The sequence below is a fragment of the Pogona vitticeps genome, chromosome 3 (genome assembly GCF_051106095.1).
Source record: "Pogona vitticeps strain Pit_001003342236 chromosome 3, PviZW2.1, whole genome shotgun sequence".
Classification (NCBI taxonomy): Eukaryota; Metazoa; Chordata; class Lepidosauria; order Squamata; family Agamidae; genus Pogona; species Pogona vitticeps.
In genome coordinates, this window is record NC_135785.1 from 26094642 (window position 1) to 26121836 (window position 27195).

Consider the following 27195-nt stretch of genomic DNA (forward strand, 5'->3'; position numbering starts at 1 on the left):
CGTAGAGTGCATTGCAATGGTCTAATCTCGGGATTATGAGCGCATGGACTAGAGTAGTGAGGGCCCCCCGATCAAGATATGGTCGCAGCTGGGCAATCTGCCATAGATGAAAATAGGCGGAGCGGACCACGGACGCCACCTGGGTTTCCATGGTAAGCGCCAGGTCCAGATGTATTTCCAAGCTGCGGACCTCACTCTTTGCGGCAAGGGTCGTCCCTCCAAAGGAGAGGGAGTCACCTATGCCGCTGACGGAAGGGCCGCCCACCCTCAAGACCTCTGTCTTGTCTGGGTTCAGCATCAATCCATTTGACATTCCAGTACAGTCTCCAGGCAGCGCTGGAGGGACTGGACGGCATCCACTGAAGTTGGTGTAAAGGAGATGTTGAGGTCCATTCCTAAGGCCTTCAGATCCTGCTTGGAGATATCCTTGTAATACAGTATTATCAACAATGAAAAGTGCAGAGAATTATATAAATATCTTCCTACTGCTGTATTTTTGTATTTCCAAACTACATTTTAAAATGTTGAACTTCTTCTTTTACTAGTAATAGTCTATCTTTCAAAGCTAACGGTATCCCACATGTCACAATTCTTTCCTTTGCTCACACAATATGTGTGCCATTTTTAAGCGTACTTCAAGGCCTCCCATTTTTACTTCTAAGTAAGTTCTATTTTCAATAGGATTTACCACCTAGTAAGCATGTGGCCATATCCAAAGGCAGTTGGTTCTAGAGTCATAGAATTATAGAGTTAGAAGGCATTTGGTGTGTTTGGTATCTGCTAACAAAAATTATTTAGACCTTGACTCATTTTTGATGCATTTTTTTTTCCTTTTCAGATTTCCAATTATACTCTCTATTGAAAATCACTGCAGTGTTCAGCAGCAAAAGAAAATTGCTCAGTACCTCAAGGAGATTTTCGGTGACAAGCTGGACTTGAGTTCTGTAAGCCTGGAGGATTCCAAGCAGCTTCCTAGTCCTCAGAGTTTGAAAGGCAAAATCCTAGTCAAGGTAAATGACTACAGAAGTGACATTTAGTTAAGTGGCAATGTGTTTTATCTGTACAGGTCTTCTCCCTTCTTTTCTTGTTCTTTTAGAAAAGATTCCTTCCCCCTACAGACCAACCCTTTTAGGTGGTGCTTCGAAATACATTGTTAGAAGATAATGCAGTCATTAAATATTAAAGTTGGAAGGCATCTCAAATATTATAGGAATATAGAAAGCTACACTAAACTGAGTGGGATGGTTGATCCATCTACCACAGTGTTGCTGATACCAAAGGTGTTCAGTCTCTTTCAGTCCAAGGATTAAGTTCATTTCCAGAGAAGTTCTATGGAATTGCATTACAGCAGTGGTTGAGGCCATAATCAAGAGCAGGGAATGAAAGATTCTAGCAGTTGGTTGCATGAAGCTTTCACAGCTGGTAACAAAGCTTTTGAAGAAAAAAGGAAGACTTTGATGACACAAATCTGGGGGGGGGGGATTGCTAATACTTAGAAAGAGAGACAACATTCAGGCTGAGGCCCTGTAAGGGGTGTAGAGAAGAGCAACAAAGATGATAAGGGGACTGGAAGCCAAATCTTATGACGAGCAACTAAAAGAACTAGATATGTTTAACTTAATGAAGAGAAGACTGAGGGGAGACATGATAGCAGTCTTCCAATATCTGAAGGCTTGCCACAGGGAAGAGGGCATCGATTTATTCTCCATTGCATCTGAGGGTAGGACAAGAACCAATGGGTGGAAACTTATCAAAGGGAGATCCAACCTGGAAATAAGGGGGAATTTCCTGACGGTGAGAGCTGTGGGTGCCCCATTGCTGGAGGTTTTCACGAAAAGATTAGACAGCCATCTGGCCAGCATGGTATGAGGCATGGGAGGGTATGAGGTCTTCTGCCTTGGGCAGTGGGTTGGACTAGAAGACCTCTAAGATTCCTTCCAACTCTATGAAGATTTTATGATAAAGGACCACAGCTTGTCCAAGGACCTCAAGTTCCCAGTCTCTGGTATGTATTGACTAGAATAAATTGTACAGGAGCCCCACATGAAGATGCCAGACATTGAACCTGCAAACTTCAGGATACAAAGCATGCCCTATACCTCTGAGCGATGATCCCTACTCAGTTCTGGAATCAGTATAGTCTTGCTGCCCATTAGGCTCTATCGAGGCTACCTCCCAGAGAACTACACTGAAGACCTATGCTTCCCAGGAAGCATGGGGGCAATTTCCTTGTTTTTGATACAAATGCAGGAGTAGGTGATACCTTTAATCAACCATTAAGAATATAAAACAAACAAACAAACAAGCAAACACACACACACACACACACACAAAACCCCAAAATAGTGAGCTCTTGATGATAAATCATCATCTTCAAGGCCGTGCATCAAATTCTTGTGGGCAGTTCCAAACTTATGTGCTGTTTATGTGCACTATTTATTTGGCTTTGATTTAGCTTAAATTGCTTGTTCCTGGTGGTTTAACTAAATTCCTAATCCCAACTCTGTTAGAGGCAGGCCATGTTAACTGGGCAGCCTTCCCTCTCCCAGCTAAAGAGAAAATCTTTGAGTTTCAAAAAGGCAGAAAGGGAGAAGAAGAGGTCCTCCAGATTGCCTGTGACTGTCTTCTCTTACAAGAGATGGGCCATAAATGCCAAACTGCCACTGAAGATTTGAACCATGGTAGAGAATAATGTTCCACACAAGATGGAATTGTGGACTGTTTACCCATGAATGCACGTGTCCAATTCAGCGTGTGCATATAGTGGCTTCTCATGACACGTGGCTGGAAGGAGAGCAAGCAGCAATGTCTCAACACCCTGTGAGGGATGTAATAATAAACCAAACAGTTTATGCCAAAAAGGAAGATTTTTGCATTCTCTAGCTGTGCCTTTTCTAGAGCTGAGGCTCTTTGCACTGGGGGGGGGGGGGGGGGGAGAAATCTGCCCTGAAAGCACAGCCAGCTGCTGCTTACTTTTCATAGAAAACAGCAATTTGCCATTTGAGTTCTTTAAGCTCTTCTAGGAGTATGTATGCCACCCAGGTCACTTGTTAACACTAGAGTGTGACAGAATACCAAAGCAGTGTTGGACTGTTGTCAATTCAAAGTCTGATGGAGTGTCACCAGTCATTCCAAACCAATCCATGGAAGCACCTGAGTGACACATGGACTCAACCCTTTGTATTTCCTCCTAATTCTGTTCTGAGTGAGCAGAGTTGCAATAATGATCTAATGATAATAATCTAGATGAACAGCAGCCTCTGTTCTTATGGATATTGGCAGCTAACTCAAGTGAGGAGCTATGAGTGAACATGCTTTATAATGTGCATGTTTAATTTCCTGGCCATCTATCTCAGTGAGACCTTTTTATTATTAACTTGCTTCTCAATCTCACTGTTGATCTACTCCTGCAGGGAAGATCTTGTCATTCTGAGTAGCCCTGATCCTACTAGTCAGTCCTTTGCACTGCTGTCAACAGTAACCAAGAACTGATTCTTTAAAGGACACAAAAATAAACTTTAAATGCTGTATATCCGCGGGGGCAAAGAAGAAGTACAGTGGGGTCTCGACTTACGAACTTAATCCGTATTGGAAGGCAGTTCTCAAGTCGAAAAGTTCTTAAATCGAATCTGCATTTCCCATAGGAATGCATTGAAAACCATTTAATCCGTATCTACTCTTTTCGTCCATAGAAACTAATGGGAAGCTGCTATTCCGCCTTCTGCCACTAGAGGGGGATAATTTTTTCTTTTTTCCTTTTAACCTAAGATGACTTAGCTTTTAAAAAAAGGGGAAAAAAGAGTTCGTAACTCGAATCTAAGTTCGTAAGTCGAGTCCATATATTCCTATGATGGCGGTTCATAAGTCGAAACGTTCGTATGTCGAGGCGTTCGTAAGTTGAGACCCCACTGTACTTGAGACATATGAGGGCTCTGGAATTTGAAACTACAGGTGTAGTCTGTGCAAAAAAAAAATCACGTTCTTCAAGAAATCCATGTAGAAGAGAGAGAGAGAGAAAAAAATCTTGCAATGATATGCAGTCCAGATGAGAAAAAAATGGCAGTGAAATTCTGACAAATTGCAAAATTGTCATATTTCCTACTTTCTAACCTTCCTTCCAGAATTAAAAGGACTGACATACTCAGCTCTACGTCTGCTAGGCATGAAAGAATAAGTAATATTGGAATACACTTATCATGTCACAGGCAATTCAGGGCAGGGATTTTTCATTTTGTATAGCAGCATTTACATTAATAACATTATATGAGGTTAAGGATGTTTGTAAAGGGAGCCTCAAAGAGGCTAAAATGAATTGACACATAGCATGCGGGAAATATGGAGGATCCAGATATGTTTATGTGATTATGTGATTTATGTGATTATAGAAATATATTGAAATGTTTTGCTTCTATAAAAGATATGCTAACAAACACAGGAAAACTGTGGGTGTTAATTTGTTCAATATGCTTCCCTCTTAAACGAACAGTTATTAATATTTAGTAAGTCATAGCTATGTGTTATTGGCATATTATGCAAGACACAGAATGTTTGTGGATGCCTACAATACATTTATAATGCGGGTTTTGTTTTTCTTGATTCTGTAACAAAGTTGGGTTTGATTTGCATTTTAAAGTATTATACCAGTACTCTTCTGTTAATTTCCAGGGCAAAAAGCTCCCCTATAGCCTTGGGGCAGATGCTGAAGAAGGGGAAGTTTCTGATGAAGATAGTGCTGATGAAATTGAAGATGATTGCAAGTTAAAGCTGTCTTATGTAAGTGTGCCCTACTGTTTCCTAATATGTGCCCTGCTTCACACAGCAGCACAAGCTAGCATTTGCCACGCAATGACAGCAGCCCATGTTTACCTATTACATTTCACTAGTTAAAGAGCAACCTAAAACTGTAAGATAAGATATGAAAACTTTTTCCTTGTGGCAGGACCTTACATGGCTGTGACAGCTTTTTGCACACAGTATTAGGACATTTGTAAAGCACCCTTCATCAAAAGAGTCCAACAAATATAACTATGAGTGCAGTTACGTAGATCACCATATCTGGTCCTTATGGCTTATATATCCAATTGCTAATCCCTGCTAGAGCAACCCTATTACATCACTGAGATTTACATGTCAGTTGATTTACTCTTCAGGAATTGATTCAAGGGATCTATTCTCATTTGGACTAGCAATAGAATTCAGGGCTGTGCAGACATTCCTACAATCATAATTTAGATTGCAGGCTGATGGAGACAGGGTAGAGTGCCATGTATGTTGAGGATGCTGTAGATATTGTTAATTGGTATCGATATTCTTGTGATCATTGTACTTAATCCAGTGCTCCAATCCATTCACAGGATGCTGCTAGAGGGAGAAATGGGGAAAGACCATTTTCACAGCTTCCTCTTATCCTCTGTAGTCCTCTGCATTTCTTGAAAACTTGATCTTAAGGTTTGGGGAGGGCTATAGAAAAGTGTCAGAGGTGACAGAAGGAGCTGCAGGGGAAAGAAGTAATAAGTAAAAATAAGCTCTGCTTTCACTTTCATAATAGGATAGCAGTCTGGAGCCAACCCAAATATTAATGCTAGTTTCAATTTACTTCCTCCCTTCCCTCCCTCCCTCCTTCCCTCCCTCCCTTCCTTCCTTCCTTTTCACTGTAAAAAATATAAACCATTTACACCCTCTCCTAAACCGAATACAATAAAACCATATAATAAAGCATGGTTTATATAGATTTGCTAGACTTTCCAATCAAGTCTTGCATTTATTATTTATTTATGCTGATGGGGCTTTTAGGCTACAATCCTATATAAACGTAATCTCTGACTAAGCATGATTAAAAATAATGCAAATTACCTTTGAATAGACTTTGATGTGACTGCACTGGCCATGTAGTTCCCTTTGTTTTCTCTGCTTCCTCTTTGCTATTTCCCTTTGCGTGTGGAACTTTTTGCATTTGGTGACAATGGTGCACATCTGCCTCATTATGAACAGATGTTCTATTTTAGCTCAGAGGAAGCCAAGCATAACAGGTTCAAAATATTTTTACATGGGTCAGAGTAACAGTCTGGTCATCTGGTAAGAGCAGAGGAGACTCGAGAGAGTGTTGCTGTTGCATGAGCACATGGATTTCATTTTTAACTATGCACCTTGCCCTTAATGGAGCGATTACACGGAGTACATTTGCAAAATTATTTTCGTGTTCTCTTGTTTTCTCATTTGTGCTGTCGATTGGGATTTAAAATGCTTGCAGATGGGCTTGAGAATCACTTTGTTGCTTTGGGTATTGCAAGGTCCCATCAGATTTCATTCTGAGAGAGAGACCAGATGCTCATAAGAACTCTTTTTCAAAAAAATATGTTCTCATCACAGGATGCCTCCCAAATACCTTCTGCAGCTCTATGTGTATGGGAGAAAACAGCTCCTTCACTGATGTCAAAGGAATGAGTTCATACTTAGCAACAGAGATGTTCTGTGATGTGTTCTTGCTTTGGGAGTAAGATGGTGTTGGTGAAGCCTGCTTCCTTGTGTTCAAATGATCAAGCTCAGATCGCGGCATGGACTGATTAGTCTTCTGTGCATCATGATGTTGTGCCATGCAGAGAAATCATTTTGGTTTGAAGTGCTTGAAGCACAAGGCAAAGCAACTACATGCAATGACTCAAGACACTATTTTCCCCTCAGTGCTCACTGTGTATGAAAGCCATTGTTTTCTAAAGTCATAGTGAGGTCCAAGAGAGACTGTAGACAAGGTCTGTTCCTCCTCAGTTTTATGCAGCTGGAAGCAGCTGCGGACATATAAGCTTGCATATCTACATCCCATCATAATTTCAAATTTCAGTGGAAAAAAAGACCTAGACTTGTCCAAGAAACTGAAAAGGACCCAGACTTGAAACCCAGGTTGGATGCTACTGATATTTGAATATGTTTCTGTCATGTCCTTGCACTAGCAGGGGTCTCCAAGCAATGCAAAGACAGTGGGGATGAGGGATTGCTTGGGTCCCCCTTCTCTCGTTTGGCCCTTGACAATGTGAAAAATATATGATGTGGCCCTCACACTGAAAAGTTTGGAGTCTCCTGCTGTAATGCTCCCTGTTGGAAACCAGATGGGGGAAAGCACAGACACTCTATGTTAAAACTTGGATAAGTTATTTTTTTGGAATGCAGACTCATGAATCCCTCAGTATGCATGCCCGCTGGATTCCGGGAGTTGTAATCTAAAAAAGTAACCTCCTCAAACTCTGATCTTTATAGTACTGTAATTCAGAATGGCCAGTGGTGCTCTGGGAGTTAGCTACAGCTAAGGAGATGGCTTTTGAGGTACGCCTTGCACATGTGGGTGAAGGATGTGTGTGTGAAACCATCATGCAACCATGTGTGGCTGTTTGTCTCTTCATGCCCAGTTAATCCATGTTCTTCTCACTTTCTCCCAACAATTGGGACATGCCTGTATGGGTTCTTATCTTCCCTAGTGGTTTCAGTGGTGTTGCATTACAGAGGAGAACTCTTGTAGACTTTAACACATGGTATGGCTTGAGATGGTGCCAAATTTATAGACAGTGTAGTGGGAGCCTCCAGTCTTTCCATGGAAAGTAACACTAGCTTTTATTTTTATTTTAGGGATTCTGAAGGAACATGGTAGGGGGAAAAATACCCTTTTCTCAGTATAACCCACTTCAGAGGAAGAGCATTTAAACTTGTAGGAGGAATCAGTTTACCTGGGTAGAAACATCTATTTGCTTTTGCAAAAGAAAAAAAATCACTTAACAATTTGCATTGGGATTTGCTGATCTGTTTCAGAGCAATGGCACAACTGAACACCAGATGGAATCTTTTATAAGAAAGAAGCTTGAATCTTTGTTAAAAGAGTCTCAGATCAGAGACAAAGAAGACCCAGATTGCTTCACTGTGAGAGCACTTTTAAAAGCAACACACGAAGGCTTAAATGTAAACTTTACACAGGTAAGGATTTCCCCTTTTTCCGCTGGTTGCCTCTGCTTCTAGTTTTATTGAGAGATGGAATTACTAGCTCTCGCTGATTTGACATGTAGAAGATATAGCTGTACTTTGTCTCATGTAAAAAAAACCCTAAGGGTAAAATATGCTAGATGCTTTGCAGAAAGCTCCTTTTTGAAAAGAGGCAATTTCAGGAAAGGGCACAATATGGATGAATGGATAAATCTGTATGGACAGATGGATGGATTATTTACATATGGACAGTAGATGCATGGTTTTGAACTACAAGTCTCAGAATTCCCTAAGCAGCACAGCAAATATGCACACCTCTAATGCACATAAAGTGGAACCTTATAAGAGGGAACATGATTACTTGTTGAGATATTTTTAATTACCTTCCTAGTACAGAAATTGCTCTGCTTGTGTATGCACACATACAGTCTTCCATTAAGTAAGTAAGGACATGTTAACATAGCTTAGAATATATGTATACTTTGAAAAAAAAAGATTGCTAATAGTTGTATTTTGTTTAATTTTGAAAAGAGGCTTCAGTTTTCCTTTTTGTAAAATATTTCTTTTAAAGTGCCATCAGTATTTATTTTTTCTTTAAAATGTTCTGTCAAAAAGTGTTATCTGGCAGGAGTGTATTAGGGACATTCTTTAGCATAGCATGTGTTCAATAATAATAGTAATCTTAGAACTGCATGGCCGAAAAGGACCCTATAGTGCATCGAGTCCAGCCCCTGTCAAGTAGGCACAGTGGGGAATTGAACTCCCAACCTCTGGCTCCACAGCCAGAGACCTAAAGCACTGAGTAATTCAGCATAGATGTTCAGTGAACCAATTCTTTATAATACAGTGGGAATATTTCCATTGAGTGTTAAAATAGCATGGTTTTTTTCTACGATGCTCCGGTAACATCTCTTTCTTAATTCTCTTCAGTGACTTTAAATCTCTATGTGTGCACACACACGTGTGTGTGTGTGTGTGTGTGTGCTTACTACTATAGAAAATCTAATTTCCTTGCTTTGAACTATTTATATTGAAATCTTTCTCTGCCTCCGACTGGAAAAAAAGAAATCAAGGAAGGAAAGAAATCAAGGAACGAGAGGAGATAGACAGGAGAAGACTGTGTTGTTTTTAGTAAGGGAGGCTATTAGAAATCTTAATTGAAATGAAATGTTGGATGTGAAACAAAGTATTTTGCCATTTCAGGGTCAATCCATTCCAGTCCATGGCCCCAGTTCCTAGTTTTCTATCTCTCCCCACCTACCCTGAGTTGAGTCACATGATATGGCTGCTGAGCATGTTCAGTCCTTAGTGGATTGCTGTGAAGATTCCTTACCACATTAAAAATATCTTTTTATGCAAACATGATGGGGATCTCTCTTTTTTTTGGCTTTTATAAAAGAGGATCATGGCTTGAAAAAGGTTAGGAAACACTGTTCTAGGGATTTTTGTTACAGAAATTTGGAGTTCACTCCAACCTACCAATACTTTTCTCTTTTGAATGGGTGATGCATTGCCACTAATAAACAATGGCACTCAAAGCTTGGTCACTGGAAATAGAAGGAGGGGTTGTGCTTCATTAAGCAGTTCATGGGGGGCATAAATGACATCTGGAAACTGAGTTGGAGGAAACATTTATAGACCCCCCTCAGGGTTCTTTGTTTTTTAATGAATTTATCTTCCAACATTCCTGGTAGACATAGAATTCTCACTGTTTCCATAAACACTACTTGAAATACAGTTTTTAAAAGCTCATTAATATCCCTCTTCAAATACTATAAATGTTTAGAAGAAAAACCATCAGCAAGAAATGCAATAATTAAAACCACAAAACAATCCAGTAAAACCAGTTATTCAAAACAAGCAGTCAAAACAAAAGGTAAAATAATTTGGAGACCTTCCTAGAAAGGAAGATGTTGACTATTTCACAGAAGGTCAATAAGGAAAGGTCCAAATCCTCTGAGGGTTTTCTGTAGCATTATTGTGACTAGTAATTGTAATTTGTTTGTTGATTCGTTCATACATTTATTCATTCAATTTATAGACCACCCCATCCAGCAAATTGTTACTGCGGGAGGTGTGCAACAAATTAAACGTACATTATGTAATCATATAAACAATAAGCTATCCCAAATGTAAATCATAACCTAAAGCAAGCAGGAAAACAATTTCCAGGACATACTATTGCATTATTCCTCTCCTCCTTCCCCCAATTTCCTGGCTTTTGGGGGAGATTCTCCCCAAAGACTTCTCTGAATAGTTCTGTCTTTAGGAGCTTTCTTAGTATCCAGAGGGAGGAGTGCCTGTCATATTTCCTGTGGGAGAAGATTCTGTAGAGATAGCACCACTGTAGAGAAAGCCTGGTTTCTGGTTAATTTTTTCCTGCCTTCTCTTGGAGTTAACACCTACAGGTGTGCGGTCTGTGAAGACCGGGTCAGACGGGCAGTCAAACTTGGCAGAAGATGTTCAGTCAAGTAGTGAGATCCCAAAACATTGAGGGCTAAAACTATGACCTGGCATGGAGGCGGATCAGTAACCAGTGCAGGTGAACCAGAATTGGGATCATATGGTCAAACTTCCTCACACCAGCCACTAGTCTGGCCACCACATTTTTCTAACCTTATGCAGCTGCAAGTTATTGACATGTGTTTGGTTTGCGGGCAGAAATGTGAATATATGATCCGATCACTCATAGAATTGCCATGACCATTATCATCGCTCTTAATCATGGTTTGATCCAGCATGGCTCTTCTTATATTATTTCACTGGTGAATATATTGCACTTTATGCTGCTGCTTGGATGAGAACTGCAAGACAGAACTGCTTCCAAGACTTTCTCTAAAAGTCGGGATGTGCTTGATGAACTACAGAGCTAAGAAGTACCTGACATTTTCCAAGCTGATTACAGGTCTTCTGGGTAATCCACAGTTTAGGAGGCTCTAGCTGGTGCCAGTGTGGCAGTAGGAGGGGTGCTTCTTTGCCAGCAGTTTAGGAAGCTATCGAAGCATTCTGTTAGAAGATGAGCAAGCCAAGGATGGTATAGTGAGAAAGCAGAGCTTGGAAAAATGCCAGGTTGGCTGGGGAATCTGAGGGCTGGAGAGAAAGAGAGAGACTTTTCCAAGTTTGGTGTGAAAGCCCAGTTTGCTTGGCAAAACTAAACAGTGTCTGCTTGCCTGTATTTTTTTTTTTTTTTTGGAAACCATAGTCATGGTTTGCCTGGCTGAATGAAATGATTTAAATTTTTTAAAAAATTATTTGATTGTTAGCTTCCACAGGAGACACTGTTGGCTATTGTAAGTGTTTAAAAATTAAATAAAATAAAGAGCTTTGTCTGTTTTCAAATTTGGCGAACTACAAAACATACAGATTAGGATGAAAATTGAACACAGTAGGAATCTGAAGACTCTCACATTCCCATCTGATAACTGTTTGTTTCTTTATTCAAAACGTGGGGCTGCCTTTGAGGCTGCTGCAGAAACTACAGGTGGTGCAGAATGCTGCGGCCAGACTTATCAGTGGCGTGAAAAAATACCAACATATTTCTCCCACTCTGGCCGCACTGCATTGGCTGCCCATCCGTTTCCGCATCGACTTCAAAGTGCTGATGCTTTCGTATAAAGCCCTAAACGGTTTAGGGCCTCGATACTTGGCGGAACGCCTTCTTCCACCAAGTTCTACCCGTGTCACTCGCGTGAGTCAGGAGGTGAGGCTGAGGAGCCTAACGCCGAGGGAGGCCCGGAAAGAAAAGACAAGAAATCGGGCCTTCTCGGCGGTGGCTCCTCGCCTCTGGAATAACCTTCCCCCTGACATTCGCGCCGCCCCCTCGCTGGATATCTTTAAAAAACAATTAAAAACACTGATGTTCCGGCAGGCCTTCCCCACAGCCAATTCCTGACCTTCCCCATTTTTTCTTTGCCCTAGTCTTCGTTTCACTTCGTTCTTGCCTTTCCTCTACCTTAAAATTGTATTAATTTTTACTGTAAATTGTCGTTGTTGTAAGCCGCCTAGAGTGATCCTATGTGATTCAGATAGGCGGGATATAAATTAAATAAAATAAATAAATAAATAAAATGCTGTAGCCCACTTTTCCACTTAATGAGCCTTCAGGTTCTTCATAATCTGAAGGCAAGGGTGGGCAACTTTATTAGACAACTAAGTCACTACTAACACAAGGCAGTTTTTAACTCCTTATTGTGGGTGGGTAGAAGAAACACAAAAATTCCAAAAATCATAGTGGCACATATGTGTTAGGCTTCTTTATTAAAAGCAAACTTCAAAATGGAAACTGCAGTCTCAAGTCAAGAGTGGTGGGCTTCAGCTGTCAACTCTAGTGCTGTGGATTAGAATGTTTTCCCCAATCTTGTTAGACAGAGGGTTGACAGTCATCCAGCATGCTTAGCAACCATAAATCATAGAATCATAGAATAATTGAATTGGAAGGGGCCTGTAAGACCATCAAGTCCATCCCCTGCTAAATGCAGGAATCCAAATCAAAACAAATTGGGTAGATGGTTGTCCAGTTTTCTCTTGAGTGTCTCCAGCATTGTTCTCACAACATCCTGAGCTAATTGGTTCCATTGTTGTAGTGCTCTAATATTTAAGACGTTTATTCTGATATTCAGCCTAAGTCTGACATCCCATGACTTGCGCCATTATTATGCATCCTGCACTCTGGGATAACTGAGAACAGATCCTGCCCCTTGAAACAAAAAGCAAAGCGTGCTGCTTATATACCGCCCCATAGCTCTTCAAGTACTCTCTGGGCGGTTTACAAGTTAATTATGCAGGCTACACATTGCCCCCCCCCAGCAAGCTGGGTACTCATTTTACCAACCTCTGAAGGACAGAAGGCTGAGTCAACCATGAGCCGCTACCTGGGATTGAACCCTAGGTCGTGAGCACAGTTTTGGCTGCAGTACAGCAGTTTAACCACTGCACCACGAGGCTCCTTAGAAGCACAAGAAAACTATCATATCTTATATCAGAAGAGCTGGAACAAAATGGAAGCTATACACTATGTGAGCTAACTGCAGCCAAATTCAAAGTATTGCCTAGTGGCCAGATGAAAATGTTGTCGTTTCTTTGTAGCCCCTTTTAGGTGGAGTTAAATTGGTGTTCTGGTTGGCTATTTGGGGTGCCTTCTGTAGCGCAACAAAAAAGGGGAAAAGCGTTGTCATCTATGTACACAATTTGAAGAGTAGGAGATATTTTTATTAAACCACACACATACAAAAATCACAAACATAAGCTAGCTTTTGATCCTCTACAGCAGTGCTTCCCAACTTTGAGTCCCCAGATGCTACTGGGCTAGCACAACTCATGACTAAGACTTCTGGGAATTTTTAGTCCACAACTATCTGGGGAACCAAGGTTGGGAACCACTGGTCTGCAGCTCCACCAGATTCGGCATGACAGAGTGGTGGTTGGTGCAGAAAAAAACACAATAGCTGCAAAAAATCATGGGCAGCGTTGCCCACCAGCTTCCTTCATTAAGAGCAAGTTTGAAGAAGAGTGTTCATCTAATACAAAAACAGCTAAACATAAGATCTGCAACCTTGATCAAAACCTTAACCTTCTTTCACTTGGTGGCATAATGATGATAAAGCTGGCCTCGTTATCATTATCTGGAGAGGATACTTTTCAAGGAGGGATCCAATACGAAAAAGGACCTAGAATTTTATTTATGTATTTGTCCTGACTCAAGGTAACACTCAACATGATTAAAAAACAGACACAGTAAAAATACAGTGACTTATAATATTAAAACACAATGAATCAAATAATTATGTTTGTATTAAAAGCAAATGTTAAGGTACGTCAAAAGAAGGAAAAACAAGCATCCATGTGCCAAAAGCCCCTTCCTTAGTGGTCAGTCACCTGACAAGGGAGTTTTACAACCTGGGAGCAACCATGAAGAAGGCTTTCTCTGATGGGTTCCTCAAACATGCCTGTGAGAACATGCCTTTGGTCACAACCTGTCTAACCCCTGGATGCAGCAGAATGTGGTAGAAGTCCTTAGAGCAGAGGGCAGTGAAGTGTGGTTGGCTGGATAGCTTACTGAGTTCAAGCACTAGCAGTCAGAATTTGATTCCCCCCTGTGTGAACTTGGGTGGGCTATACAGTGGACTCTCGACTTACAGAAGGCTCCACTTACAGACTTTTTGAGTTACAGACTTCTCTGGCCGCAAAATTTAGGTTCGACTTGCAGCCGAAGAATCGACCTACAGACCGGAAAAAAACCCAAAATGGAACAAAAATGGCCGGTTACGGATTAATCGTTTTTCAATGCACTGTAGCTCAATGGAGCCTCGACCTACAGACTTTTTGACCTGCAGCCACCGTACCAATGCGCATTAATTCCGTAAGTCGAGGGTCCACTGTACAAACCCAGAGTGGCCCCACAGGAAGGGATGGGTAAACCCATGAGAATTCTAGTTCCCAGTGATGTGAGCAGGGAATTTCTCCCTTTTTAGAGCAAGGGAGATTTCCACTTCTGTAAGTAGGTAGTTGAATACCCACTGAAGTAAGGGGCATGAAAGCTGCCCCACCCTCCCTGGGCTGCAGCTGATTTATACATACGTAGTGAAAACAAACAGAATTTTAACTTCTGTCTTCCATGTGAAGAGAGCCCAATACCAAATAGATTTCCCCCCGTGTAGAGCTTGCATCTCGGATGAGAAATAAATATCTGTGAAAGCTGGTTGGAGTTTGTCAAGCTTGACAAAACTGGGGGAAAATAAATTCTTCCTTGTTCTTCACAAGAAGCTAATGGAAAATACATTTCTGCCACAGGCCATGTCTTATATAACTAGAAGGACTTTCACTGGGACTAGCTAAGAGAATGTATTTCAGTGCCTTTTTGGGCTCTTTAGAGGCATGAGGGGATGTGATGTTCTGACAGCACTGCGGGATCCTGCCACAGACCATCAAACCGATGTCCCCAGGGTCAATTCTTACAGAAAATCTCAGGTGGCTGACCAAACATTGTGTCTGCCTTTGTGACTCTGGGATATTTTTTATTCCTCCTTTATTTAAGAGTTTCAAAAGTGTGAGGGCTTGATCTGTTGGCCTATCTGGGGAGCATTTTGCTTCTGGGCTGTCTCCTATTTTTTGAAGCACGAGGTATCTCTCCATTTCAACCGCATTACATTAACGGCTATTGATAAGTAACACCATTATTAGAAACGCAGACACACACACAAACCTTTCTGGTATGGAATGTGCTCAGTTGGAAAGTAAGAACTAAAGAGATGATTGTATCAGATGCAACCCTCCCCTTAGGCTGTAATTCGCATTTTAAGAATGCATAGCAGACGGCAATCATCATCCCAGTGTTATGAATAAATAATAATTAATAAGAATAAGTAATGATCCTTTATAATTTCCAGCATTTTGTTTTTTGTATTTGGTGGTAGTTCTGACAACAGCTTGAAAACTGGGCAGAAATTTAAAACTGGGTTTGGTTCCAGTGGGTTAGTCATCTTTAGAATAGCCCACCTGAAATCAATGGAACTGAAAAGTGAAGAATGTTTTTTTTCCAGCTGGCCCATTGGAAGCTCAACTACATTTAATCTAACCCATTGTCTGAATTTCATTATACTTCCAATGGATGAAGACTCGAGATGGGCACAAACCAAAAAATGAACTAGGAAGTTTGTGGAAAATCACTGATTTGTTGGTTCAGGTTGGTTTGGGTTTGTCTAAACTGGGCGGAGATAGCAAGAGGAGCAAAGCCTGACCGAAGCGATCCCCCACTCCTGCTGTCTTTGCAAAGTGAGTGATCCCTTCCTTCCTCTGGCCCTCAAAAATGTGTAAAATATATGATGTGGCCCTCATACTGAAAAGTTTTGAGACCCCTAATCTAGACAAAACTAGTGCTTCTAAATAAAACTTTTTTTTTTGTAGGATTGCACTGTCTGTTTCCATAATCTTAGAAGGCTTCCAGATAATATATCAAACTGGATGAAGTTTTCCTATAGCCTCTTCACCTTAAAAGACAGACAAGCAAATAGACAGAAAACACAAACCAGAAAAATCTGTTAAGGGCTGAAAGATGAAATTGTTCCACAGTGACATTCAGCTACTAGCACTGTATCTCAAAGCACTTGATTTGTGAGGGACATGCAAACATGTTGTTTATTATAAGGTTATTTACTAACCTTAATTGCCAAGTTAAAAATGTATACAAGTTTTAAACATGACATTTCCCTATATTAAAAAAAGCACCTTATGTCACATATCAAATTGTAAAGTTAACTTTCAATTTCTCTTTCCTCAACTTAACCTTGGATGCAACAAAACATTTTGGATTTTGCAGATGGCCATTTGAGACTATTATGGCATAAATTTAATCCAACATAGACATTTTACTGAAAAAGACTTTGCAAAAGTGGACCCTCTTGAGATGTTTACAGTGATGTTTGTGGTTTGAGAGCATGGAAGGAATAAAGGTTGATCACAAACTAAGCTTGGTTTATGGAAGATATCTTTTGATTGACAATAGGCCAACTAGGTTTAGGATTCTCAGAATTCATGGACTATAGGCCTTTGAGAGAGAGAGAGCTTAATGGGCAGAGACTACCACACCCATAATCTCCTGTAACTCCCAGAGATCTTAGCCCTGCCCACTCATTCTCCACAAGATAAAATGGCTGTTGAAGTCTAAATTCATTACCACATATAGCCACTGCAATTGGGAGTCTTATCTTTTGTGAATATCCAACTCTCACTTAAATTCATCTTAGTTGGTGGCTGTCACTGTGTCTTGTAATAGTGATTCTCATGGTCTAGGAATTAAAATCGAAGCACATGAAATTCGACATAGGGCAGGAAGACCTAGGGCTGGAGCCATCACCGCAGAAGAGCCCATCCCTTGTTGCAGTCGGCCTCTTTATCTTGTGAAGGAAGGAAAGGGTCCCTAACAGATAGACAGTTCTGTTTCAAGGACAGTAGGTAAGCTTTTACTAAAAATGTTCCTAAAGTAGATTCACAGCTCAGTGTGTTTTCACAGAACTCAGACCTGAAAGATAACAGCAAGAAATCCCATGGTAGACTGATGAGCAACTTTGGTAAACATAAGGTAAGCAATGCCAAACTCTCTATTCATCCATCTATCTGCTACATTTAACTACGTTGGCCAAAATCTTGTTCTGCAAATATTGTTTATAATTAAAAAGTTCTTGCTTCTAACCCAGGGATAACTTGATTAATGTGCAATGAGACTGATTACATGTGAATTGGATGAGTTCTGGGATGGAAGTAAAGACTCTTTAATTACTGGCAGTCAGTCACCCCTTGCCAACAATGTTATCACCCTTATGCAAGTGTAATTTATGGAACAGGATTTTGGCCATTGTTACCTTTACATTCCACAGGAGTTCTTAAATTACCACTGTAGGATGGTAAGTTTTGCCAGTTCTCTTCTATGCATATGGTATGTTGTTATGGTATATGCCTTCAAGATGGAACTGTCTTATAGCAACCCCAATTGGCCTTTCAAAATCAGGGAGACAGTTCCACTCCCCCCAGTGAGGGGGGATTCAAACCCAATGGATGTTTTAGTTTTTGAAAAATTTAGCTGCTTGCAAGGACATTCTGTATATTCTCTATGTATTTTATATGTGAACATCTTTCAGATTTCAAGGATTTAAGAAGAGAAATTAATAAACTGAGTTGCTCTTTCAGTCCATGCATGAATTCTACAAATAGAGCTTTCATTTGCTAATTGACTCTGTGAACAATTGGTGTCCCCAATATGCTGTATAGAAAAATGCTTATTGGAAAAATCAGCCTCAGAAAAAAATGTAACAGTTACTATTTTCAAGGCTGTGAAGTATCTCAATTGTATAATAATTTCATTTGTTTTGTTTTCTTCACTATGAATGAAAAGTAGAAAACGTGTATTAAAAACCCTTGCAGATAATAATTAAATTAACTTTAATGATAATCTAAACTTTAGAGAACTTTGATTTTGTGGGCTTCCAGAAACAGAAATATTAGTGATTTTACAGGAAATCGTGCATGTACACAATTATCCGCTTGACAGTTGGGTGTTTTTTTAGGCTTGCTGCAGAGTTGCATGAATTTTCAAAGACAGCAAAAGAATCTGTTGAATTTAGTTGCTTTAACAGAAATGTCTATTTCTGTGTGTTTTAAATGTTTACCTATATTTCATATGCATCCATAATTTTAAACTGTGAAACTTCTAATATGAATAAAGAAAGAATCTAGTTTACTCTTGTGTTAACTAACTTTTTCTTCTGAAACAGAAGGCAGTTAAACCACGATCAAAATTGCAGAGCACATCTGATGATGAGGATTCTCAGCAAAACTGTTCTACAAAGGAAACTGGACAGTTATGCAGGTTAATGATTTCCCTTTCTTCCCACTGTCTTACTGCTAAATTGTACAGTTCCTTGGTGTATAAATTTTTCCCTGCAAAGTAAGAAGCAATTGCTGTTTTTGAATGCATAGTAGCAATATTGAAATACCCTGTGTATGTGGAAGGAAGAAGCTGAACAAATTATGTGAAAAAAGCTGAACAAATTATACTGTATGTCTAAATTTTTTATGCTAGCGAATATAATGAATAAAGTATACATTTGTTGCAGATACAACTGTGACTTTTGAAATGTTTCTAGTGCATCTTGCCATTGCTTAAAAATATAACTGGTCTATGTCCGGAGTCTACAAATATTATTGAATAGCTATAATTACAAAGTGTAGTTATATGAAAGAAAGCAAAATACAGATGTCAGAAATGGAGTCTTCCAAACTGACGATTTCCACCAAGCCTACTTCTCAATTTTCTCAACAATTTTCATGTCTTAAAAAAAAAATCATACAGTCTACTCAAGTAATAACTATTGTTTAAGAACAGATCCATGCATGTATAAGTATCTCTTCTTGATTTAATGGGTAAAAACATGGCAGAATGAATAGTTGACAGTTCTATCTGCTTGCAGAAAACTTTTGTTATATATTACCTTGTTTAATGTTATTCCGCAGGTTGGGACGGCGGAGAAAAACGATGAAGCTGTGCCGCGAACTTTCTGATTTAGTGGTATACACAAATTCTGTGGCAGCTCAAGACATTATTGATGATGGTAAGGTTGTGGGTGAATACTTCAGCACTTTTTCTTCCTTTTGTGGGTATATATTTACTGCTGTGTAAGAAATGAACACATACTTGTCTAGTTGAATTTCTTTTGTGTTAGCAGTGTTGAAGTGAGTGTCAGTTGCATGGCATTTTAGCTGTTGTACAACTATCCATCCATTCCTCCATTTGTCCATTCATTCAAAGGACATTTGGCTTCCAGTTCTCTGCACCCAAGGCCTAAAATGCAAAAAATCATTTTGCATGCTATGATTCTTTTTTAAAGTCTTAAATATGACAATGGGACAAGACATCAGACAGCATGGTCCGAGTTAAGTGGTGTAAGCTTATCCTAGTTTTTTGTTTAAAATGATGCTTAGATGCTGTGTTTGAGGCATTTGCCAGACACTTAGGTACTTGGTTCTTGTACAGACAGAAAGCTCGGAGCTCACAGTTTACCAGAATAGAAAACCTACTCTTAGCTGCTTTTAATAAACATTATATCCATCCGCTATTCTTGCAGTGGGGAACTTTAACACATCTGAAGACTAATGGCCTCCCTCTTCAGACCTGCTGTAGGCCACCCATATCCTCCTGCTGAAACCAAAACTGAAAGAAAGTCTACTTCCAATTTCAGAAACTCTTCATTTTTAACAATAACAAGTTGTGAGGGGGGTGGAACACACTTTTAAAAGGAAGCATTTTCTCACTGTGGGCAAACAGTCAAGGGGCCTTCATGTTGTCTACCCCTTCTCCATACAGACTGCTTTGTCTCTGTCAAATGTAGATGCCTTGCAAAAGGCAAAGAAAATGAGTTTTCTTGCATCATCTTGCAGACAATTATTTAATTATAATTTGATGGACCAAGAAATCTTGCTGCTTATAGGAAGGGAACCAAATTATAATTCTGTTCATAAAATTTGTTTCATTTACCTTAAAATGGTAAAAGGGAAAGATTCATGATTTATCTACATCTGACCCATTTCAGACAATAAAGTCATAATGATTCAGAAGTGGTCAGAGTTGTCCACCACCAGCTGTTTCTAAACCAGATATAGGTAGCCAGATATTTTGCCTACAACTCCCACAATCCCTTTCAATTATCCAGACTGTGTGGGGCTTATGGGAGCTAAAGTCCAAAATACTGGAGGGGCTGCCTGGCTTTTATCCCTGTTTTAACTAAACGTTAGTAGACCTGCTATTTTGGGGAAATTAGCACATTATAGAAACCGAGCCTTGGTGCTGGAGAAATGTGACTGATGGTCACTAAAGTATGTGAAAATAAGTTTTAGACTTTTTCACAGAATCCACAGTGGCACAGTTGTGTGAGCAGGTGTTTGGACTTGATGGCTTTATAGACCCCTTACAACTCAATTATTCTATAGTTCTGTGTATAAGTTGCCAAATAAGTTACCAAAATTTCAAATATGGACATTTTAATTTTTTTTTTACAAAACGATAATATTAGTTTTTCTGCATCTCTTCATGTCTGAATGAATGAATTCAACATTAAAACCAGTAAGATCATTGTACAGTGGACCCTTGACTTACAGACGGCTTGACTTACAGACTTTTTGAGTTACAGACTTCTCTGGCCGCAAAATTTAGGTTTGACTTGCAGACTGAGATTTGACTTACAGACCAGAAAAAAACCAAAATGGAACAAAAACGGCCTGTTACGGGATTAATCGGTTTTCACTGCACTGTAGGTCAATGGAGACTTGACTTACAGACTTTTTGACTTGAGAACCGCCTTCCAATACGGATTAAGTTCTCAAGTCAAGACCCCACTGTAACATTCTGAGGTGCAGATGAGAGTGACTAAAATGATTACTGGGCTGGGGCAACTCCCTTATCAGGAAAGGCTACAGCATTTGGCGCTCTTTAGTCTAGAGAAAAGGCGCCTGAGGGGGGACGTGAATGAGACTTATAAAATTATGCAGGGGATGGAGGAAGTGGATAGAGAGAAGGTGTTTTCCCTCTTACACAATACCAGAACCAGGGGACATCCACTCGAATGGAGTGTTTGGACAGTGAGAACAGACGAAAGAAAATATTTCTTTACCCAGTGTGTTGTTAGTCTGTGGAACTCCTTGCCACTGGATATGGTTATGGCGGCTGGCCTAGATGCCTTTAAAGGGCGATTGGACATATTCCTGGAGGAAAAGTTCATCACAAGCTGTGATGGGGCTGTATAATCTCCAGGCTTAAAAGAAAAGTACTTCAAAATGCCAGATCCAGGAGACAGGTATCTAGTTGTCTCCTGTGCTCCCAGAGGCATGTGGTGGGGCCACTGTGAGATACAGGAAGCTGGACTAGATGGGCCCTTGGCCTGATCCAGCAGGGATCTTCTTATGTTTTTATGTTAACATGGATTCTGAGTTTGCAGTTTTTGTTTCATGATCTGCCCTACTCTCAATAGGTGATGTTGGAGTAAATTACCTTATCAGGTAACAACGGGAGTTTATGGTGTGTAGGTAATGAAAATATTCACAAGTAAAAAATGGATTGCAATAGCCTTCCCTAACCTGATGACCTCCAGATCTGATCTGGCAGACTATAGCTCTGTCATCTCCAGTTGGCACAAGCAGGTTGGCTTGGGCTGGTGGCTGCTGTAGTTCAACACATCTGGGAAAGCCTGGGCTAAATCATCAATTGTCACTACAGGCTTAAGTGCTTAAAAACTATCATTATGCTCTGGGAAACGGAGAAGTGGCAGCTGGGTTGCTTTGGATGGGGAGGTGGGAAAGTGACTTCTCAACTATGTGCAAACTGGGATATGTTACTTTTAAATGGCTGATTGTAGCCTTCCCAATGCAATTTGTCATGTGTCCTTAAGCTGCATAGTACTGAAAAGATGACTGGCAAATGTCTTAAATAAATCATAGATGACCTTTAGAAACATCTCAGACCGTCGGGGTTTGGTGGCACAGTTTGTAGCAGTGTAACACATCCCCTGTGCCCATTATTTGCAATGGCCATGGAAGCATGAGTAACTTATATCCAGGCCAAAAATAAGAATAAAAGACTGGAAAAGGGACAAGCAAAGGGCTCCTTTGATATATAGCTGTTTCCTCCAAACCCAAGTAGATTGGCCCCAGCAAAAATGGCTGTAATCAAAGTCACCATGGCGGTGCAAAGCAGATAAAGATAAGCAATACCAACAGTAATACCATAAAAACCCATAGTCACATATAAAGCCATGTCAAAATATGACAACTAATTTTGAATGTAAGACTGGAAAAATTACAAAAGACAAGGAGTGAAACCTAACGCTATAGGGAGACCATTCCATAGTTTGGAACTGATACAGCAGCAAGCAATTTCACATATATCCATTGTGAAATTTGGCATCTCTGAGCTACTGTTAACCCAAAAGCATTTCTGTTATAGATCTTAATCACTGTACTGTTCATAATGAGAAAGACAATCCTATACAGTTGTGCCCCGCTTGACGATTACCCTGTTTAACGATGAATCTGCTTCACTATGATGTTTTTTGCAATCGCAAAAGCAATCACAAACGATGTTTGAATGGGGTTTTTTCGCTTAGCGATGATCAGTTCCCTGCTTCGGGAACCGATTTTTCGCTAAACAGTGTTTTTTCAACAGCTGATTGATGGTTTTCAGAATGGCCGCCGGCTCTCAAAATGGCCCTCCGCTGTTTTTAGGAGGCATTTTCCGTAAGACAGGCACCGGAAAATGGCCACCCTATGGAGGATCTTCGCTTTACGATGAGGTATTTTGCCCATTAGAACGCATTAGCTGGTTTCTAATGCATTCTAATGGGCTTTTTAATTTTGCTTGACGAGGATTTCACTTAACAGCGATTTCAACGGTACGGATTATCCTCGTCAAGCGAGGCTCTGCTGTAGTTAATTACCTCCTGAGCAATTTATGACATTCAAAGTTAAAATCAATGCCTTGAACCAAGTCTGCAAATCAACTAGCTATCAGTTCAGATCCTTCTTGCCCAAAATCAGTTTATGGTGTTGTTTCCTCAACTTTATCATCTCCTCTGTCTCCAGCTTTAAAATCATTTGGGTACTGCCTGCAGAAAGTGGTGCAGCTGTGTGATGAGCAGTTTTTGCTGCCCTTCATGTTCTTCTCAGAATTAAATCAGTGACAGCTAGCACCATTGGGCAGTTTTCAGCCTATAAAACTGACATATTTCCACTGAGCAGCCTGTGGAGTTTGGAAGTGACAAGTTTTTTTGTTCAGGGATAGCCTTTAATTAGAATACCTGTCCCTCAAGAAGAGTGATGGGTAGGAATAAATGTCAAGAGTAGCTATACTGTAGCCATGTTATGCAACTTGGGATTCAAACCTGCTTCAGTCAAGGTTGGCATGACAAATGCCGATTTAGGCAAAATGATATTTTGTCCTTGATGAGTACCTTCAGAACACCAGACAAAACGGAGCTGCAGAGAAGCCAGTGGGTCCTTCCAAAGAGTAAAGGCACTTTGTGGAACTGAGCTGAAGGGATCTGAGTTGCTCAACATAAATCTCTTGTTTCATTAATCAGGGCTGTATGTGTCTTTCGATTTCTGTGGCTACTTGACATGGGGTAAGAAGCCTGGGAATGGACAAAGAATTTGCAGTCTGTGGTTTTCATTCCCATCAACCCAAAAAATAAAAGGGCATGTTCGAATCCTAGTCAAACTCTTTTAAGTTCAATATATTCGCGAAGGCTTTCACGGCCGGGATCTAATGGTTGTTGTGGGTTTTTCGGGCTCTTTGGCTGTGTTCTGAAGGTTGTTCTTCCTAACGTTTCGAAAGAGTGTTGTCCTCTGAAGATGCCAGCCACAGAGACTGGTGAAACGTTAGGAAGAACAACCTTCAGAACACGACCAAAGAGCCCGAAAAACCCATAACAACCATCTTTTAAGTTCCATTGATGTTATTGAGAGTTAAACCCAAGCTCACCTCCCTTTCGCTGAAATTAATATGACAAAACATAGGGTTTTGAGGTTTCAGATCCTTACGATTGCAAAGATGTGTTTGTAACTATGTTAACAGTATTTCCTAAAATCTCAGACCTGTAGGAAGAGGCCCAGAAGGTGAGGCTTCTGTCCCTTAGCCTTCATCTAAGCTGTTACATTTAGAAATGCTGGAGGGGTGTCACTATTAAAGCAGATAATAGAATTCTAAGATTTTCACAGAGAAGGCGAATAATGATCTTCATTTGCTCACACTGACAGTCAGACTTGATTGGCTGTGCAGCATAATGTGATTGTTGATTGCCCAAGATCATAGTGCATGTGACTCTTTTCAAATAAAATCGAAGCAGCACTTTGAAGGACGGACTGGCTGTTGGTGGGGAGCCAAAAAGAGTGGAAATTGGAAAGGAAGGTAGACTTTGAAAGTAACTTCTCCATTTCTCAAAGGATGATTTCATTACATGGGTGGTAATATTTGGTCCACTAGATATTTTGGACTTTACTCCCGTAGTCTCTTACCATTGGTTGTGCTGACTGGGATTTGGGGTGGTGATGGTTTGAAACCAAAACATTTGAAGATACAAAGATTTCCATCCTTGGTGAACTTCTTTTCCTTGGCATAATTTTCTTATGAACATGCAGGATCTATGGGGAACGTGTTATCCTTCAGTGAAACAAGAGCACATCAGGTGGTGCAGCAGAAGGCAGAACAATTTATGAATTATAATCAGAAACAGCTCACAAGAATCTATCCATCTGCATACCGGATTGACTCCAGCAACTTCAACCCTTTACCATACTGGAATGTTGGCTGCCAGCTGGGTAAGTGATGAAATGTACAGTATATGTGTGATACATGGGTATATATTCTGCCTTTCCTTTGCCCTGAAGTTAAGTGCAGTTATGTTCTTTACCTTTTGTTGTCCCACGTGTTATTGGGCAGAGAGAAAACTGACTCTGGGTAGTTACTATGCATGTCTAGAGTTGGGCACTGGGGCAGCAGTTCCATTAATGTGCTAAGGACTAAGTTCAAATGTTCTGCAGAATTGATAGGAGCACTGGTGGGAGGTTTTAATGCAGAGAGTTTGGTCTGCTTTCCTCTTCTGTAGAGAAGTCAGCAATTGTTAGGTTGAAAGACCTGATACTCGCTTCTTTCACTCCTTCTCCTCAGTCCACATCATCAGCTAGCACATATCCTTTTACCCTCAACTACTTAAGATTCCTAGCAATTTAGTACTGGTCTTCATGTTTGATTGGCATCTAGCGTAGATAGTGGGCGAGTTAATTGTCACCATATACGTTTGTTTGTTTGTTTGTTTGTTTGTTTGTTTGTTTGTTTGTTTGTTTGTTTGTTTGTTTGTTTATTTATTTATTTATTTATTTATTTATTTATTTATTTATTTATTTATTTATTTATTTATTTATTTGCAAGAGTTTAATTTGTCTGAACAATGGGGAATCCATGGTCTCTAGATGTTGTTGGATTCCAACTCCCTGAAGCCCCAGCAGAGTGGCCCATGGTCAGGGATAATGGAATTCAGGAGTCCATCATCCACAGGGCCACAGGTGCTCCATCTATACTTTATCTCTATAGGCATTTCCACTTAAATAATATTTAGTGAAGATTGGGAAAGATCTCTTCCTGAGACCTTGCAAGACAGAGTGGTCAATGATCAGCCAAGGTGCCAAAATTTCTAATTCACCATACAGGATCGATTTCCTACTATGTATCTTAAGATAGCCAGTGCTGTGTAACTATAATTTTTTTACAGGACCAAAGTCATTGTCATTAGTGGTAGGCAAGTGTGCCTCTTATATGAGGTGGTGAAATTCTTAATGTTGGGTGAAATTCTTAAAAAGATAATTTTATCAGAGCTCAGGAAATTGTACATATATTTGGACTGCAGTTCCCAGAACTGTCCATCCATTGCGGCCAGTGACCATGGATGGACTGGGAGAATCTCAGAGCTGCCCCTTTAGAACATAGGTTTTGAGAGGTTCAGATTTACACTCTCAACTATCGATTCTCTAAGCCCAGTATCTTGGTTTATTATGTGAGCTATGAATTTATTCTTCCTTTCAGCCTATTGAGCAGGTGAGACACTTCTCATTCCACACATAGCACAATGAGGTAGCTGCATTTTTGTTATGCAAGGGCAGTTGCAGGTGTTGTATTCTGTGCCTAAAACAGAATAGCATTGTCAAAGAAACTGACACCGCTTCTACTACATACCTGGTTCAAATCCATGTATTTGATTCAAGTCCAGAAGACATCACAAAAGGGGGAAAGAAGCCAACATGTTCTAAGGCAAAAGCCATGTAGGTTAATGCTAGACTAAGACATTCATTGAGTTACTAGGGTGAACTGGATTAGACCCACTGAATCAATTGGATTTATACATGTATCGACTGAACTGCTCCACATTGGATTCAATGAATCTATTTAGTTGGGACTAACCATTGCATTTAAGCCTAAACTAGTTGAAATACAACTTAGTTTGATCCAATCCCATGTATATAAGAGCTGTACAAGTTTTCGTTAAGTGCAAGTGATGCAGAAGGTAACACAAAAATCTGCTATTTCCACAGTGGCATTAAACTACCAGACGGATGGACGTGTGATGCAGTTAAATCAAGCTAAGTTCAGGATGAATGGCAACTGTGGATACGTCCTAAAACCTCAGCAAATGTGCAAAGGTAGGACCATGCAATGCACTGCATACCCCTCTTGCTGTTATACATTCCTTAGGTGAAACAGCCAGGCTCCAATATGTTCACTGATCTAATTGTAGCACTTTGTAGATGTTGAGGGCAAAGGTGATAGCATCAAGGAAACTGTTCTGGGAATGTGCTGAAGAAAAGGTATCAACACCTAAAATTAATACAGACTATCCAGAATGCAGTAATCCAAATCCCAGAGGAATTACGTGAGCTAAACAATAGAACCGGGATTTTAAAGAGATATATATTACATGTGTTTATTATTGAGAACTAGATCTTTGAATTTCTGACTAGCGAACTCTGTGCAATGCTTATTGTGTAGGTTGGCAATCAGACACTGTCATGTCCTTGTTGTTGTTTAATTGTTAAGTCGTGTTCGACTCTTTGTGACTCCATGGACCAGAGCACACCAGGGCGTCCTGTCTTCCACTGCCTCCTGGAGTTGGGTCAAATTCACGTTGGTAGCTTTGATGACAC

General features: G+C 40.2%; 1 protein-coding gene across 11 annotated transcripts in view; it reads left to right on the top strand.

The window, feature by feature from the left end:
- The window catches only part of PLCH1 (phospholipase C eta 1), a 167225-nt gene that overhangs the window by 121831 nt on the left and 18199 nt on the right, over positions 1-27195 (top strand). For all 11 annotated transcript variants that reach the window (XM_020781938.3, XM_072996102.2, XM_078389080.1 and 8 more), the window contains 8 exons: positions 839-1010; positions 4666-4773; positions 7798-7959; positions 16973-17041; positions 18231-18325; positions 18970-19067; positions 24640-24819; positions 26587-26694. In XM_020781938.3, coding sequence (XP_020637597.3) covers positions 839-1010; positions 4666-4773; positions 7798-7959; positions 16973-17041; positions 18231-18325; positions 18970-19067; positions 24640-24819; positions 26587-26694 — 992 coding nt within the window. The remainder of the gene's footprint in view (positions 1-838; positions 1011-4665; positions 4774-7797; positions 7960-16972; positions 17042-18230; positions 18326-18969; positions 19068-24639; positions 24820-26586; positions 26695-27195) is intronic.